Below are 17,174 nucleotides of genomic sequence, written 5' to 3'. Positions count from 1 at the left end.
TCCCCTGCAGCTCCAACACTGCCTAGCCCCTGGGCCACGTGTGCTCTGAGAACTCCTTTTCCTGCTCCGCAGAAAAAATTAACATAAAACTGTGGGCTGCACAGGTAATATGCAGTGTGTACTGTGTGTGTGTCTGTGTGTGCCTGTGTGGTCCCTGCTCCAGTGAGTACCCAAGGAACTGAGTATGTGCACACACCTTGACTACTCAGACACCAAGCCATCAGATTGTGCTGTTTATTGACGATGCGATAGGAGGGTTCTAAGAAGAAAGGGAATGCAGAGGGCCTCCTCTTCTCTGCTTCTGGACACAGGAGAGTGAAGAGAGATGCTGAGTTGTATCCCGCTCAGAGTGAGCCATGAGATGGAGCCAAGGTGGGGTGGGGACTGGCTTCTCTTGGTTGTTGTCCTTCAGTCCTCCTTGTCTTGAACACAGAACCAGCCACTAGCCTAGGCAGGAGCTGGGACAAAGGCCCCAGTGTGAGAGCTGGGGCTCGGTGTGAGCCCCAGGGAGCCAGACAGAGTATTTAGCGACTGAGCTGGAAGCTGTTGTAGAGGGCAGAAGTCTGGGAGCCTGGAGCCGAGTTGATGGCATAGGTGGGGGACCTCAGCCAAGGAAAGCAGTGCCAGGCATATGTCAGGAGGAATTTCCCCAGGTTTAGTCATCCACACCTGTCCAGGCTCAGGAAGACACAGGCTGGGAGAAGTGGGTGGCCAAGGCCAGCACTGGAGGTACGAGAGCAGGGCTGGGTAGAGATGGGGCTGCTGGTGGGCTGGGGAAGAGCATGTGTGGGAGACAGCTGGGGATGCACGGGTGGCAGGAGGGCATCGGACGGCCCTCTCTACCTGCTGGCTTTCTTGGAGGACGCGCTCTGGCTGGAGCCCTTCCCCAGGGTATCCTTGTAGTCGCTGGTGCTGCCCCGGCTCCTGCCCTCCCCACCGCGGACACTGCACACGCCCGAGATGCAGCTGCTGCTGTTGGCCACGTAGCCGCCGCTGACAGAGCTGGGCCGGAGGCCATAGCCACTGCTGCCGCTGGTGCTGCTGATGATGGCTGTAGAGGGAGAGCAGGGTCAGCTCCCCTCAGGGGGCAGAACCAGAGGAGGTTACCCTTCCCTGGGACAGAGGGGCCTCTTGGGACGATGGGTTAGGTGAGGGCTTTGGTTATAGCCACATGCAGTTTGGATAAGGAGAAAGCAGTCCTGGGCTGGGATCCAGGAGACCTGATTGCTGGCCATGCCTCTGCCATCTGGCTGTTTGGGCTGTTGGGGCTGTAACCCCAACCCAGGGAAAATACCCCAAAGACAGCTTCCCCCATGTCCTTCCCTTGCCTTGTGCAGCTTAGACTGGCTGATTCTTAACTCCCAGAGGCCCATCCCTTTGGTACCAGCACACTCACCTATGTTCTGGATATACCCCTCCCCCTTCTATTAGCCTTTTTGCTCAACTTCCCAGCCTCCAACCTCTGCCTCTGGCTAGCTGTCCCACAGATGGCATCTTTTGGAAGCTCTGGTTTAATTCTTAGTCCTACTGAGAAATCCAGAGATCCAATACTGTCAGCTTGCTTAGCCTCAGAGGTTCCCCCTTCCCTGATCCCCTCAGCCCCCTCTATTTCCCCAGCCCAGGGCTGGTCACAACTTGCAGCTCTGGTGTCCCGGGCCTCACACACACTCATCCTTTGTTTCCCCTTCCCTATAGAGATAGCCGTCCTAGCTGCCATCCCCTGGGAATGGGGAGACAGAGGGATAAGGAGGAAGCAGTCCTGGGCTGGGAGCCAGGAGACCTGATTGCTGGCCATGCCTCTGCCATCTGGCTGTTTGATTTCAAGGTTTTTTGCTCTCTGATCCTTAGGTGCTCATGTATACACACAGTGGGGGGACTAAGGCCCTTTCTGGTCTGCAGATTCTACAGCTTTAGGTCCAAACATACAAGTACTTACAGATGCTGACAGGGGAGGGAAATTCTCCTGACATCCTGTTAGGGAGAGAAATAAAATAAGACCAAGCAGCCATCCAACCCACAATCTATTGACCTCAAAGCCAGTGTCCCCAGCAGCCTGATGTGGGTTTCTGAACCCAGTGGACACCTGTGGAAATTCCAGGGCTTCTTTGGAACAAGCAGAGCTTGGAAAGCTCTGGGCACTGCCACTGAATCTTTGGGGTAACCGGGCAACAACCCAAGTCAAACTGCAGTCGGCACAAGGTGCACACGTAAGGTGTCATGCACACTTCCCAAGGTCAGGCCCAGGCACTGAGTCTTTCCTGTCTGCTGAGAACAGTGGGGAGATGGGAATGGCTGTCCTGGGACATCTCTGACAAGTTCATCTTATACCTGGACAGATAAGGAAAGTGGAACTAGACGGTCTAACATAGTAATGGGTTTGGGTTCTGGGGTTTTTGGTTTTGGTTTTGGTTTTGGTTTTGGTGGGTGGTGTGCTAAGTACACCAGGCTCGAAGGAGCTAATCCCTGAAGCACAGCGCCTGGCATGAAGTGAGCGCTCACGCCAGGGCAGGTGTTATTAATTACTGTTATTATTCCCATCATTGCCACCCCTTCACCACCAAGAACGCATCTTATTCTGGAGAGTGTGCTAAGCTTTCCGCTTTCATCCTTCTCAAATCCCCGGGGCTCTCCTGCCAGAGCACCCACACACACACACACCTGCATTCCTCGCTCTCCAGAAGCTTGCGGTAGGTGGCGATCTCCATGTCCAGGGCCAGCTTCAGGCTCATGAGCTCCTGGTACTCCCGCAGCATCCGGGCCAGCTCCTCCTTGGCCTGGTGCAGGGCGGCCTCCAGCTCGTCCAGCTTGGCCCGGGCATCCTTCAGGGCACTGTCGCCCCGCTGCTCGGCATCGGCGATGGCCGTCTCCAGGTTGGAAGCCTAAACAGGGAGTTAGAGAAGTTCAAAAACTGGAAGGGGTAATTCGAGTCATCCAAATCCAAATCTCACTAGCGCTTGCTGATTCCCGGGCAGGGACGCCCACCTCCACCCTTCACACCTCCCATTCCTCTTCTAGGCCGGGGCCCTTCCTGGAGCTGGCTATCTCCACTCGTGTTTAGGCATTGGTCGTGATGAAAAATAGCACGTCCTCCCCTCCTGCGATCGTGGCCAATTCAATACCACGTCAGTTCATCGCAAAGACATTTACTTGGCCACCCATGTGCCAAGGATACAAAATGAATAAGAATGTGATTGGCTTTCTGCTCTGGAACTGTTTAAAGTCTGGGAGGAGAGACCATTGGAATATGGTGTTGTAGATACAATGATAGTGGCCACCCAGGGGCATAGGACCACCGACAAGGAGTGCAGGGAAGAAGATTTCCCAGAACCAACTATTATTTCCCAAGTGCTTACCATATGTCTGGTACTGCACTCAGCCCTTTATATGCATTTTATGTACCTAAGCCCACGTAGTCCTGTGCAGAAGGGATAATGAACTTGTCCCACATCACAGAGCCACTAAGTGTTAGAGCCCAGGGGGAGATGGAAAGATCACTAGACTGGGAGCCACAGTTGATTCCGATCACAGCTCTGCCGCTTGCCAGCTTGCAACCCTCTTAACTTCTCTGAGCCTCAATCTCATCTGCAACAATGGGTAACGCTTGCCTCATAGAGTCTTTGGGACGATTCAATGTGATAAAATGATAGGAGCTGCTGCTATTGTTATTATACAAATGCATCTTGTCTTCTCACCTTAAAGCTGAGACTGCAGCCTATATTCTTGGGAGTGGTTCCAAGCAAGGCCTTAATAAAGCACTTTAATGAGTGCTGTCTGAGCCCACTTATCAATCATTTAATCCAAAAATGTTCATTAAGCTTCTACTATGTGCCAGGCACTATGCTCCATGCTGGGAAAACAATGGGGAACAAAGCAGCCAGCTCCCTGCCTTCTTCCAGTCTAGTGGAAGACGGGACAGTCTGGTATCAGGCAATTGTCAAAGAGTGACAAGACAAGAGAAGTGCAGGTGCCGGCAGAGCATGTGAATAGGAAAGAGGGAACAGGGGTGTGGGCCTAGTCCATTCTGGAGAATGAGAGTAGGCTTCCTGTGGGAGAGGCTTCGAAGCAGAGGTCCTTGGGGTGAGTAGGAGATGAGATGCCTCAGGGATGTCTGCTCTAAGTACTCAAGACAGTGACTTCACTGTCTCCTTTTTTCTCGTGGGCAGAGATTTGGGAGGCTGATATCCTTGGCCAACTCATCCCCCCTTCAATTTTGCCCTCCTGCCCTGGGCCATCAGTAGCCAGTCCCCTCACCTGCTTCTTCACATTCTCAATCTCTGAGCGGATTCTCTGGATGAGCCGGGTGAGCTCCGAGATTTCGTTCTTGGTGTTTTTGAGGTCATCCCCATGCCGGCCAGCTGCCAGCTGCAGCTCCTGGAACTGGGGACCCCAAAGTACAGAGCCATAGGTAAGCATGATGCATGTGTCATGGGAGTACAGGATGTCTGGGATTGGTGATGTCATGGGGGAAGGGCATGTTGGACACTTAACTGGACACGGTCGCTGTTCTGGGAGTGTTCAGGCCCAGCCCTCACGCCTGCTGGAGTTGCCCTTCCTGGTCCTGCCTCAGCCCAGCTCACCTTGGTCTGGTACAGGGCCTCAGCCTCAGCCTTGCTCTTCAAGGCAATCTCTTCATACTGGGCGCGGACCTCGTCAATGATGCTGTCCAAGTTCAGGTCCCGGTTGTTATCCATGGACAGGATGACGGACATGTCGCTGATGTGGGACTGGATCTGAGCGATCTCCTACATGGGAAACAGGGCTGGTCTCAGAACTTGACTATAGGAGGCCAACACCACCCCTCACCCACCGCCACCAAGCAAGGTTAGCAAATCCAGGAGACGCTAACTTAGAGGCTCTGAACCAAGGCTGTTGCTCCCTGGGCAAAGTGAGCTCCCTTCAGGCCCCAGACAGACTCCCACCACCATGAAGCCAGGACCTGGACTATTTCCTTCCCACCCAGAGGGTGCAGATTAGGAGCTTCTTAGGGCTAAAATGGGAGATGAATGGCCAACCGGGGGGCCTCCCTGAGAGAGGGGAGCCTCCTCTAGCCCCCAGAACAGAGTTTTACCCGCTGGCTGCCCTCAGAGGGGTGGGTGGAGAGACAGACTTACGGCTTCATAGAGGCACTTGAAAAACTTGATCTCCTGATCCATGGAGTCCACCTTGGCCTGGAGCTCCTCCTTATTGGCATAAGCTGCATCCACGTCCTGAAAGATGCCCCCACCATCCCTCGGTCACTACCAAGAAGAAAACACCAACCCCAGCCTGGGTGCCCTGCACATGGAAATAGCTTCCCTCTTCTCTCTGAGAGGCTCATGGGAAAGGACAGGAACGAACAGAAGGGCCAGTCCTGCCCCATCCTAAGAATCTATGCTCTCAGCAGGAATGGGGCTCCCCTCTGAGGAAGGGAGCCCCAGACAGCTGGAACCCCAGCCATCAGTCATCCTTCTGACGTCTGAGTCAAGCCCCGTGGTCTCTGGGGAGCCCCCGTGTGTCATCCTCTGCTGTTCTTTGTTGTGGACAAACCCTGTCCACGTGAAACACTCAGGAAGGCCATTATTGTCTCTGCCTTTTCATTCCCTCTCTGGGTAGTCCATTGTGGTTTTCCCTGGCCCCCCTTATTATTTTGCAATTGCCTCTCTTTCACCAAGAGCAGAGCACACTGGTAGGTTCAGCCTTCCCTGGTCCCAGGCCAGCCCCGGACTCAAGGCCTGCCTTCCCCCTCACCTTCTTGAGCAGCACAAACTCGTTCTCTGCAGCTGTCCTCCTGTTGATTTCTTCCTCATACCTGCAGGAAAGCCAGGGCTCAGCTGGTCAATGCGTCTCACTTAGAACCCTCTCACCGAGAACCCTCATCCCTCAAGGAAGACTCTGAACAAGAGGCAGTGTGCCCATTTGAGGGGACAGATGCTAATGGGCCACAGAGTATTGGGCTGCTGGAGCTGCCAGGCAAGGGGGGCTTCCTGGAGGAGGGGACACGGTAACCAAGTTTGAAAAAAGGAGATTGTTGAAGATCTAGGTACAAAAATGAAGGAGGAACACATGGAGCAAATGCTTTGTGAGAAATCTCAGAGGGAGCAAGGAGCAAATTTGAAAATTTGAATCAAGCCTTTCAAATGAATGGGGGTGTTTCCTTAGTTACTCCTCTTGGCCATTCGGAGAGGTGGATGGATGTAAGTCCCCTTTACCAGTGAAAACCCAGGAGCTCTGAGTGGCTTACCCAAGGTTTCCCTCACCCAACCAGACATAATCCTTTGACCACCATCCAGCTACCTGGACATCTGTCCTATGTGCCAGATCAGAGGCTGGAGAATCAAGTTCCAGAGTTTTGTGGGAGTAATTCTGCCTGGTATGACAAGGAACATTGCCCCTCACCTCCAACACCTTTCAGCTGGGGTAGCTGCCACTCCTGCAGAGGGAGCTCAAAGGGAAAGGGGCAGCTGTCCAGCTGCAGCGAGATCCCTTCCCCACTCACTTCTTCTTGTAGTCCTCCACCACGTCCCGCACGCTACGCAGCTCCGAGTCCAGCCGCACCCTGTCCCCAGACAGTGTCTCCAACTGCTTCCTCAGGTTGCTGATGTAGCCCTCAAGGATGGGCTCCAGGTTGTTCTTGCAGTTGTTCAGGTCCAGCTGCTGTAGCAGCTCCCACTTGGTCTCCAGCACCTGGTTCTGCTGTTCCAGGAACCGCACCTGGAACCCAAAGAGCAGAAACTGTTGAGCCGCCCGTGGAAACAGTCACACCTGTCTTTCACAAGGCACTGTGCAAAGCACTCTGCCTGCATTTTCTCCTTTTCTCCTCATGACAGCTGCATGAGGTGGGCAAATCGTGAACCCCACTTAATGGAGAGGAAACTGAGCCATAGAGAATGTAGCCTCTTTCCAAGGTCCAATGGTTTGGTAAGTGAGGGAGCCCAGACATGTGCCCCTGTAACTCATGCACCCAGTCGCTCAGAACCCACTATGGCCAAATCGACTCAGGGCAGGTGTGTGCCTAAAAAATACTAGGACAGAGTCAGGCTGGGTCCATCTTTGGAAAGCTTGACCTTGCTGAAGATGGGAGTCTGTCCTTCATTTTATAACATGTCAAGTTCAACAAGGCTCAAAGGGCTTCCAGGTAATCTAAATGTCTGCATCAGGCTCCAGCTCTTTCATTGCCCATGTCTTCCTCCCTCAGCCCTAGTTCTGCCCCTGAGAACCATCTTCCACAGGGCAAAAATGGCATGTGGGGCATAATGGACAGTACTCCCCATGCCACTGTGGATTCGCTGGGCCAGGAAACTGACCAGAGGGAGGGGATTTACTTATTGCTCGCTTGTGTGGTTTGGGGCAGTACAATTTTTTAAATGTGACTTAATCCACATGAGCACAGCCAGTGTCTAAACTTTTTTTTTTTTAACGTTTATTTATTTTTGAGACCGAGAGAGACAGAGCATGAACAGGGGAGGGTCAGAGAGAGGGAGACACAGAATCTGAAACAGGCTCTAGGCTCTGAGCTGTCAGCACAGAGCCCGACGCGGGGCTCGAACTCACGGACCACGAGATCATGACCTGAGCCGAAGTCGGCCGCTTAACCAACTGAGCCACCCAGGCACCCCAAGCACAGCCAGTGTCTAAATAAGATTGTGTTCCTTATCGTCGTAAACACAGGACCTCAGAAAACCATCAGGGATTCAGTGTTGAGATGAGATCAGCCACCAAACTGCTTGCCCCCAGCAGATTATCCAGTCTTGCTTTGATTTAACCAATCCTGACTCTTTCATGTAAATTCTTAAGACTAAGCATTAACCACAGAGTAAAGCCTACACCCAGGACACCACAATTCACATCCGGACCACACACTGGCTAATCGGGACCACTGATAAGATATACCCGTATTTTCTGGCTCCCTGGCGTTAGGCGACTGTGCTCCTCTGGACACTGAAGTTATTTGGAAACTGTCCAGGCCTTTGAGTTGGCTTCTCCCTCACTTCAGACAAACCACCTTTGTTCAGAGGTGACCGTCTTCATGAAGAAGGTAACTCTTCTTTCCATGTCTCCAGACTTTGCCCCTTAATGGGGTTTGACCAGCCCAGCCAAAGGTCAGTCCACTCCCATGTGACCCCCAAGCCCCAAACCTCAGAGCCCTTTGATCTTCCAAATGTGAAATGGTTTGGAGGAATAAAGAGCCACAGAGACAGTGCTGGCCCCTGAGGTGAGCAAGGGATCCTCTGAGCAGGCGTCTAGAGCTGGGGGACGGGAGTAGGCTCCGATGGCCACTGATCATTTCAACCATAGGCTTTGTTCTGGGCTGACCCGTCCTTGGTGCCTAACTGCCACATAGCCAGTGTAGCCCCCCATCCCCAGTACAGTCTCACTTTCCTTCCTTCCCATCCCCGCCCCAGATGCCAAACCCTGGCATGGCATTTATCTCCATGCTTTTGCTGACTCATAGAATGGGAGTAATAATTGCTCATCTACCAAAAGTCAGGGGCTTATCTGGACTGCATGATGCCTTGAGGCCTATTCCAGACCTGTGGTTCCTCCTCTTCTCAACACCCCTCCCTGATCTCTCTGAAGATAAAAATGATAGTAACAATAACCACCATTTGGGAGTACGTGTGCGGCACTGTGCCAAGGTCTTCACAAGCATTTTCTTTTATAAACCTGGTGACAAACCCCGAGAGGTAGGCTATTATCTGCATTGCAAAGATGACATAGAGGCAGAGATAAATAACTCTCTACATGGCTGGCTCTGTGGCTGGCTTAGCCAAGACAGCTGGAAAGTGATGGGGCCAGAGTAGAAGCCAGGTCTGACCTCAGAGCAGTGTGGAGACATCTTTCCCACTGCACTCTTCTGCCTCTGGCTCTCCTTAGCCAACTAAAAAAAAAAAAAATTCCCATGGCCGAGCCACCCGGGAATGACCACACTCTGATGCTTCTGATCCATCAGTCAAATGACTAGTGGAGGAGATCTGCTCGCAATGGATGGGAAAAAGACAAGCTTTCCTAGTTGCTCTGGGGCAGATTCCCTCTCACTGGCTTTCCCCACACACAGCCTGCATGGACCCCAGGCTTAGCAATGGCACCAAGCCGACCCTTGAGTAAGAAGCAGGGATCTTCCCTTTGGAGCTCCTGCCAGTACCCCCCATGAGCCTCTGCCAGCAGAGACAGACCTGCCTCTGTCTTCTCTTAGGAAAGATTATGCAAGGAACCTTAAACAAGTCACCGTGATGAAAGAAAACACCTGTTTTGTGCCTCCTCATAGCTAACCTGAGGAGAATCAGTCTGGAGACATGGAAAGAAGAGTCACCTTCTTCATGAAGACGGTCACCTCTGAACAAAGGTGGTTTGTCTGAAGTGAGGGAGAAGCCAGCTCAAAGGCCTGGAAAGTTTCCAAATAACTTATGTGTCCAGAGGAGCACAGTCCCCTAACCCCAGGGAGCCAGAAAATACAGGTATATCTTATCAGTGGTCCCGATTAGCCAGTGTGTGGTCCGGATGTGAATTGTGGTGTCCTGGGTGTAGGCTTTACTCTGTAGTTAATGCTTAGTCTTAAGAATTTAAATGAAAGAGTCAGGATTGGTTAAACCAGAGAATCCCTTCTCTGTAACAAAAGCTCATGTTCTAAGAAGAGAAGAGAAGTTAGACCCACCTTGTCGATGAAGGAGGCGAACTTGTTGTTCAGAGCCTTGATCTGCTCCCGCTCTTGGGCACGCACTTTCTGGATCTCAGGGTCCAGCTCCACGTTGAGGGGGGCCAGGAGGCTCTCGTTGACAGTGACCTGATGGATGCCTCCAGGTGGGCACACAGTTGAACACACGGGCCCCAGGGCCACACTGCCAAACATGCTGCCAGCAAAGCCACTGGCCCGGCCCCGGCCAAATCCATAACCACTCTTCCCGCTGCCGCTGGCCATGTTGAGGGAGATGTTCCGGATGCCCCCCAGGCTGTAGAGGCTCCGGCTTCCGAAGCCCCCACTGAGCCCTTTGCCCCCTGCCCGGTAGGAGGACGAGCTGCCCCCTGAGAGCACTGCTGAGCAGCCGCTGAAGCCCCCCTTGGCGGCAGCCCCTGACTTGCAGGTGAACTGGCGGTTCATGCTGCTGGTGGAGATGGAGGTCAGATGCAGGAAGGGTGAAGGCCAAGTCCCACACGGGCTCTGCAGCTTGCAGTGAGGACTGGCAGGGCACCCTTCCTTATATGTGCTTGGCATTGGGGCTCGTGGATGGGCAGTCAAGAGCTTAATTCATGGGTTTGGCTTGCCTGGGAGCAAGAAGTCATTTTCTCTATGCTGAGCTAGAGATCAAGCCCTCCCCACCTCTGAAACAACATGAAACCTTCAAATTGCTGGGCTTGCAAGCCTTGCTCATGTAATTTGGGTTTTATCTAATTAACCTGCTGTTATAGGGTAATTTGCCCCAGGCCCCAGCCTCTCCAGGGGGATGTCACTGGCACTTCACCATCCTGACTAAACTTCTCTGGGTTATGGGCTTCCTCCTGGGGGCTCAGGGAGCTGGAAGGGGATGGGCTTTCCTGGACAGAGTAGGCTCCTGGGTAGAGTGTCTGGGGGCTCCAACCATAGGTGTGTCCTCGTCTTTACCGGAAAGAGACCATTCATTCTGGTCTCCTGGAGACACACCCCACTGATGGCCTCTTCCTCTAACCCAGAGAGGACAGTGGCCCTATTACTGGGGTGTGAAGGATGGAGTGACCCTCATGAGGACATGAGGGGTCATATGCTTCCATCAGTTCTCCAGGAAATGGGGTCTCCGCACTTCATGACTCTCAAGCTCCAATAAGGCAGGCTGGAGGCTGTGCAAGGCACAATTGATGTCTAGTAACAGACACTGGACAGAATGAAGAAAAGGAGGAGGGAGTTGGAGCAGGTGGCTGAAAATTCAGGGAGTCAACTCAGAGGAGGCAGGGAGATGGCAGAGAGAGGCTCACCAGGGCCTGGAGGCTTCAAGGAAGGACTCCTGGGTGGTCCGTTGGCTCATTTCTGTCTTGTGTATCTGTTAGTAAGAGCAGGAACAAGCTGAGGACAGGAACCATCTGTTTAGAGTTCAAGTGGAGGAACTGCTGTCCAGGTGAAACTGAACTCCTATGCGTCTCTTCAGACCCACGCAAGCCCAGTGAGTACCTTGCTGTCCTGCTCCAGCCTGCGATCCTTGCCCCAAACTCTGCCTGCTGTCCCTGCCATCTCAGATGCCTGACTCTTGACCCGGGCCCCAGTCCTCCCCTGTGAATGCCATTGCTGCCAAGACCCCTGTTCTGCCTGTGTCCGGCTCTGTCCCCAGAGATTGCCTTTACCCAATGATCTCTATTGGGACCCCAAGGTGGGCCGTGACTCTTGGCTGGGTGAAGCCACTGGAGAGAGAAAAATATGGAACCAAGCTGGTGTGGGGCTCTCTCACTCTGTTTAGGAGTTGGCCTGGAATCCATTCCCTCTTCCTCCCCCATACTCCTCCTTACCCACCCCGCTGCCATTTTGTCTTCCTGGCTTACCAGAACTTTTCTCTTCCTCCCTTCTCTCTTTCCCACCTTGTGTCTCCGGCATCCATCCATCTTTCCCTCTTCCCCTTTCACCACCTCTGCTCTATTGTTCCCTCTCCCAGAGGTCTTCCTGGGTCATCCAGCCCATATCTGAGCTCCCCTTTATCTCCCTAACCCTTGGCATGTTCTTAGTGTGTTCTGGAAGGACAGTGGCTCTGTGGGCAGCCCCCATGAGGTCCCTCTGAAGGCTGTGTCACGTCATCTCAGTTTTCCTTTGTAAGGAAAGTAGAAGGTTCTCCAGATCAGAGACCACCTAGCTACTCCTCCCGCCCTCCCCTATCCTTCCTTTTCTCCCTTCGGTAAACCTCTATCTCTATTGAGAGCTTCTGTGTGCCAGGCACGTGCCCAGTGTAGGGGACATGGGGGCTTGTGGTCTAACGTTAAAGGCCTTTCCCAGCTCTTGGAACCTGTCCTAACACGATGTCCCCTCGATGGCTGGCTGTGTGTTTCTGTGACATGCATTGCAGCTCACCAATCCAACCTTCAATGTCCCTGCAGCTGCTGCCCTGCCTTGTCCTTTCTCCCTGTCCTTGATGTTCCCTGCTTCAGCCAAGGACATCTCCCCAACAGGCCTCATCTTCAAGTGCTTCCGCAGTTCTGCCACACTATCCCTAACCAGCCTGAAACACCTTTCTCCCCATGCCTTCTCATCCATATCCTCTGCTCTTTCAAAATCTTGCTTAAAACCCTGGTTCAACCCCATCTCCTCCTCTGTGTGCTGGACCCCTCTGTCCATTGACACCTGTACTGCTGTGTTCCCTGAGGGCCCAGGACCCGGGTGAGGGTCCCATGTCTCCCAGTTGACTCCTCCCCCTGTACCTCTCCTCAGGACCCAAGACCAGCCTCTGGGCATCCCTTCCTAACTGCCAGAAGACTGGCAGTTGTTGGAGAATTAACCAAACAGCATGGATGGTGCATCTTCAGGGAGCCCTTGGGCTTGAATCCACCTAGAATGCCACCAGGTAGGAGCCCAGACCAGGAGCTGGCTCCAGGGGTCTGGATCCCACTCACCACCCAGCAGCGCTTAACCTCTCCAAGCCTCAGCTTCCCCAACACAAGTGGGATAATAAACTCCTGATGGGGTAGCTGTGACGGTCCCATGGGAAGCACTCCGTATATGCCTGCTACTTATTCAGTGTTCAGTCGATGTTCTCAAGTACCAAAAGTACAGAGTAAAGTAGAAGTTAGGAATCGACCTGTCCTCTCCTGTTCTGCTCTCTCTCCTCCTTCCTCTCCTCTGGGAGAAGATGTTTGGATCATTACATCTCCATACAGCGTCAGATGCTGTTGGAGGACAAGAAGGGGCTGCTGTCCCCAGAGATCCTAGGCTCGAAGAATCAGTCCTCTCAGACCATTCCTGATCATGGAAAACTCACCACTAGAAATAATAATAATAATAATAATAATCATAATAGTAGTAGTAGTAGTCACTGTCTACCGAGCACTTGCCAAGTACCAAACTCAGTAAGAAGCACTTTTCAAACATTACATTTATTGCTATTGATCCACTTATCAGATATTTACTGAGCACCTACCAGGTGCTGAGTGGGGGGCAATATAAAGTATCCTGTCCTCAAAGCACTTCGTTTCTGGATCCATCCAAATGCAGGTGTCTCTGGGAAAAGCATCTCATCAAGCTATTAACAAGTCATTAACACTTTAGCATGAATTAGTTAATCAGATACTAGCCATCAGGAATGGAACACCCTATGTTGTTGATGAGGATGATGATAGGAAAGGAAGGAGGAGACTTAGGGGCCACCCACAGGAAGGGTGGGCCCAGGTAGGGCTCCTGGAGTGCATGTGTTTTTGCTGGAGGAAAAAGGGAGGGACAGAAGGAAACCAGGATAGAACCACAGTTCAGCAAGGTTATGAAGGCCCTGCCCTAGGCTTAATTAAGACCTGGGGAGACTTAGGGGCTGGATGGGGCAGAGCCCCCTGCTTTGGGAGGCCTTGGGGCTGGCAGGAGAGACAGGCTACAATTTCCCACATCTTGTGTCCCAACTGCACCTTGCCCTCACACCCTTCAAGGTACCAGGATCACTGAGTTTTCTAGCTGGGAATTATATTCTGAGACAGGCATGGACATCTCTGAGCCTCAGTTTTACTCATCTGTGAAACAGTCGGGAAGTGTCTCAGATCAGAGAATCAAACCCCCACGTTACCAGGAACATCTAGCTTTCCTTAAACATTCAAGGAAATTTTTAATTGCCTGTTAAATAAATTACATCTGTACGGTTTTATAGCCAAAACAGGTTACTTTATTTACACAAAGAATTTAATTACACAGCTTTTTGTGTGTCTGATCAGTGTGACACACTCGTTGTGATCTCTTGGCCCCAGTCAAGACCCATTGGCTCCCTTCTGGGGTCTGATAAACCTCCAGAGAAAGCCTCAGAGGGAGAAGGGAAAATCAAGTACAATCCAAGAGGGTACTAGAGATTGAAGGAAAAAGGAAAGCCACAGAGGGGAGGCGAGCCCTGGGGACACTGAATCCACAAGGGCTGCCTGGAGGAGGGGGTTTGGGTTCTAGTCTGTTAAGGGAAAAAGGTTTGGGTGGGCTGGCAATGGGGAATGGCAAAAGCAGCCCAGGAAGGGCATTTGTAAGGAAAGGGCCCTCCAGCTGGAGCAAGCACTAGCAAAGGGCGAATATGGGTGATGGCCCCTAGATCCCAAGCTGTGTATGTAATAGGGAGGCATTGAAGGCTCTTGAGCCAGGTAGACCCTGAGCAATACAGTTTGAGGAAGCAGAATGTAACTACTGGGTGGGTAGAAAAAGTGGGGGTGGGGAGAGGCTGGAGGCATTGAGAGGGGCAGGGTTCTCAGAGAAAATAATTGTCTCCAAAATTAGAGAGAATGAGCTGGGTTGTTTGGATGACATCAGCTCCGATCCTGCCAGCCCTCCTCAGCAGATGGACTCACGAAGTGAGCGTGCGGTCTGTGGACCCCCCACAGGTCCCCCTCGAACCCTTGTACTCCCTGCAGTTTCAAGCAGGTGCGGCACTCAGGCCCAAGGTGGCTGGATGGAGCGCAGTCCCTGGGGGACTTGGCCGCAATCAGAGCCACTCATATGGGGGCAGGACAGCTGTTCAGCAGGTTTGCAGCTGGCAAGGCCAAAGGTGAGCTCACCCCAGAGGAGCTGGGGTATAAAGGATGGAGGAGGGCTGTCCCGCCAGGCACTCAGCTCCACTCCCACTGTGTGGTGTGACTGCCAGAGAGGCGTCCTCCTCGTTCAGCTCTGTGGCCAGGAGCATCTTCCTTGAGCTTTGCTGGCCATCTCCTTCCTCCAGCCCCACTGAAGCCTCTGACGAAGTGTGTGGATTTGGGAGTGTGAGGAACCAGGTCCTGGTCCTGCCGGGTGACCTTGGGAAGGTCTCCCAACTTCCTAAGCCTCTGTTTCCACATCTCTAAAAAGGGGGATGCTCATATGTGCTCCACCTGCTCCCAGAGGTGGACAGGAGACACCTTGTAAATAACAACGATAATGATGGTACTGATCCTACTAATAACAGCTAACACACACTGTGACCTCTGCCAGGCACCACTCTAAGCCGTCCGTGTGTGGTAGCTCATTTAGTCCTCACAGCAGCGTGTGAGGTGGGCACTATTATCAACCCATTTTACAGATGAAGATATTGAGGCACGAGGAAGTTAAGCTCGTAAGTAGGGGAGCCAGGGTCCAATCCGGACGGCCTGGTGGCCATCTGCACTCTTAGCTTCTACGCTGTGCTGGCTTTCCTATGTACAAGTGCCTGTCCTATTCCAGGTACGCAGGGCCAGCTCCAGCCTCCCCTCAAGTTCCGGTTCCTGGTCCCTGCTGTCCCTCTGTCATCTCAACCTCAGTGTGAAAAACGGATTTTCTCCTGTTCTTCTTCCTGCACAGACCCTCCAGCCTGCTGTATCTGACTCCTGCTCTCCTTCTCAGCCTTCTTTGCTCTTCGGAAGAACATTAATGTAGTGTCAGGACTCAGGTGAAGGTAGGTGGCGGGGGGTGCTTGTGAGGTAGCTACGTGTTTCTCACATATATCGGCTTTTCCCTGATGTCATGTTCTCCCAGCCCATGTGGGAGGACGTGTGTAGGTGCAAATCTGTGCGTGAGTGGTCGTGAGCATGGACATGGGCAGAATGGGTGGCCAGCCAGCAGGGAGTGGCCTGGCTGTCCCAGTGGTGTGTGGCTGACATCCACTGTGATGGGCTAGTGCCTGACTATACTGGCTGTTACATATTTTGGGTATCTTCTGAAGACATGGGTCTGTGGGCCAATGAGCATGTGTCTGTGCATGTATACACTGGTTTCTGATGACAAGGGGCCCCTGTTGGACTAGCTCTCTGTTCCTCTCCATTGGTGGCACACAGGTCAGTGTCCCATTTTCATTATATTCGTTTTCAATAATAGCCATGAGGGGCAGCATGGTGACTCCCAGCTGGTGACCATTTGAGGGAATCAAATTCATTCATTCTTTCAACATCCCTGAAACCACAAAAGTAGGAGAGGTTCTGGTTAGTTGGGCCTGAAAGAACATCTCTTCCCGGGGGGAGGGGGGCAGTAGGATGGACAAGGTGACTTCTCAAGGTCACAGAGCATCCATTTCACCGAGAGCTTCTCTGCCAATGCACATGGACGAATCAGTGAGAGCCGCACATGATACCAAGTTTGGAAGAGAGGGAGAAGGTTTGTGAAGATGAGAAAACAGGAGGGTTCCAGGCAGAGGGAAAAGGCACAGGGAGGAGAGGTGGGGGAGAGCAGCTGTGGCTCCAGGAGGCAGAGCACACACACTGACTGCCGTCTTCTTAGCAACCGCTCTGGGCCAGGCATTGGCCACATACTGGGGACAGAGGAAGACAGGCTGGCAAATCCCCTGGGCTTGTCCTTGACCAATCAAATGGAAGGTTAGTTATCTCTGTCCCCCTACTGGGCCCGACTGCTCCCCCATCTTTATCACAGGTTGCTATTTGCCATATGGTGGGAAAGGCTGGGAGCAAAGTCCAAGGACATGGTCTCTTTGGTCTTTTTCTTGCTTCCCTCCACCCCCAAATTTTACTTTTTATTTGCGTGAGAGTCCCATAACATAAAAGTAACCATTTTAAAGTGAACGATTCAGTGACATTTAGTATATGCACCATCACTCTGGTGCAACCATCACTCTGTCTAGGTCCATACATTTCATCACCCCAAAAGGAAATGCAGTACCCACTGGCAGGCTCTGCCCCTCCCCCAACCCCTGCAACCAAGTCTCTATGGATTTACCTATTCTGGACACTTTGTATGAGTGGAATCATACAATGTGTGACCTTTCATGTCTGCCTTCCTTCACTTAGCACCGTGTTTTCAAGATTCGTCCATATTGTAGCACGTATCAGTACTTCACTCCTGTTTATGCCTGAATAACATCCCATTGCAAAGGATATACCACAATTTTTTTTATCTATTCGCTCATTGTTGGACATTTGGGCTATGTCTTACCCTTCTAGGCTGCTATGACAACTATAACAAACACCACAGACTGGCACCTTATAAACAACAGAAATTTATTTCTCACGATTCTGAGAAGTCCTTCTGAGTCCTTCTGAGAAGTCCAAGGTCAAGGCACCAGTATGGTCGCATTGTGGAAGAGGCCCTCTTTCTGGTTCATAGCCACCTACTT

The 17,174-nt window shown here is 52.3% G+C and overlaps 1 protein-coding gene across 1 annotated transcript; it reads right to left on the bottom strand.

Annotated features, from left to right (window-relative positions):
- Positions 1 to 222: 222 nt before the first annotated feature.
- On the bottom strand, positions 223 to 10,090 carry KRT71 (keratin 71). Its single transcript, XM_019419458.2, has 9 exons — positions 9,632 to 10,090; positions 6,476 to 6,690; positions 5,728 to 5,788; positions 5,112 to 5,207; positions 4,578 to 4,742; positions 4,252 to 4,377; positions 2,659 to 2,879; positions 1,937 to 1,971; positions 223 to 1,051 (listed from the first exon to the last, which is right to left on the bottom strand). The coding sequence occupies exons 1-9, from the start codon at positions 10,073 to 10,075 to the stop codon at positions 840 to 842; spliced, it is 1,575 nt and encodes a 524-aa protein (XP_019275003.1). The 5' UTR covers positions 10,076 to 10,090; the 3' UTR covers positions 223 to 839.
- Between the last annotated feature and the right edge of the window lie 7,084 nt (positions 10,091 to 17,174).

This window comes from Panthera pardus, unplaced genomic scaffold, assembly GCF_024362965.1.
Source record: "Panthera pardus isolate Hobbes unplaced genomic scaffold, ASM2436296v1 HiC_scaffold_6, whole genome shotgun sequence".
NCBI lineage: Eukaryota > Metazoa > Chordata > Mammalia > Carnivora > Felidae > Panthera > Panthera pardus.
The sequence above is the reverse complement of the archived record's forward strand: the minus strand, read 5'-3'. Positions and strand labels throughout refer to the sequence as shown.

What these genes read in the sequence shown, in the direction of transcription:
- KRT71 (XM_019419458.2), bottom strand. Translation starts at nt 10,075, where the DNA reads ATGAACCGCCAGTTCACCTGCAAGTCAGGGGCTGCCGCCAAGGGGGGC. An exon ending in AGTTTGTGCTGCTCAAGAAG is followed by an intron (nt 5,208 to 5,727) that starts GTGAGGGGGAAG and finishes GGCATCTTTCAG; the next exon opens with GACGTGGATGCAGCTTATGC. An exon ending in TCAAGTGCCTCTATGAAGCC is followed by an intron (nt 4,743 to 5,111) that starts GTAAGTCTGTCT and finishes TTTCCCATGTAG; the next exon opens with GAGATCGCTCAGATCCAGTC.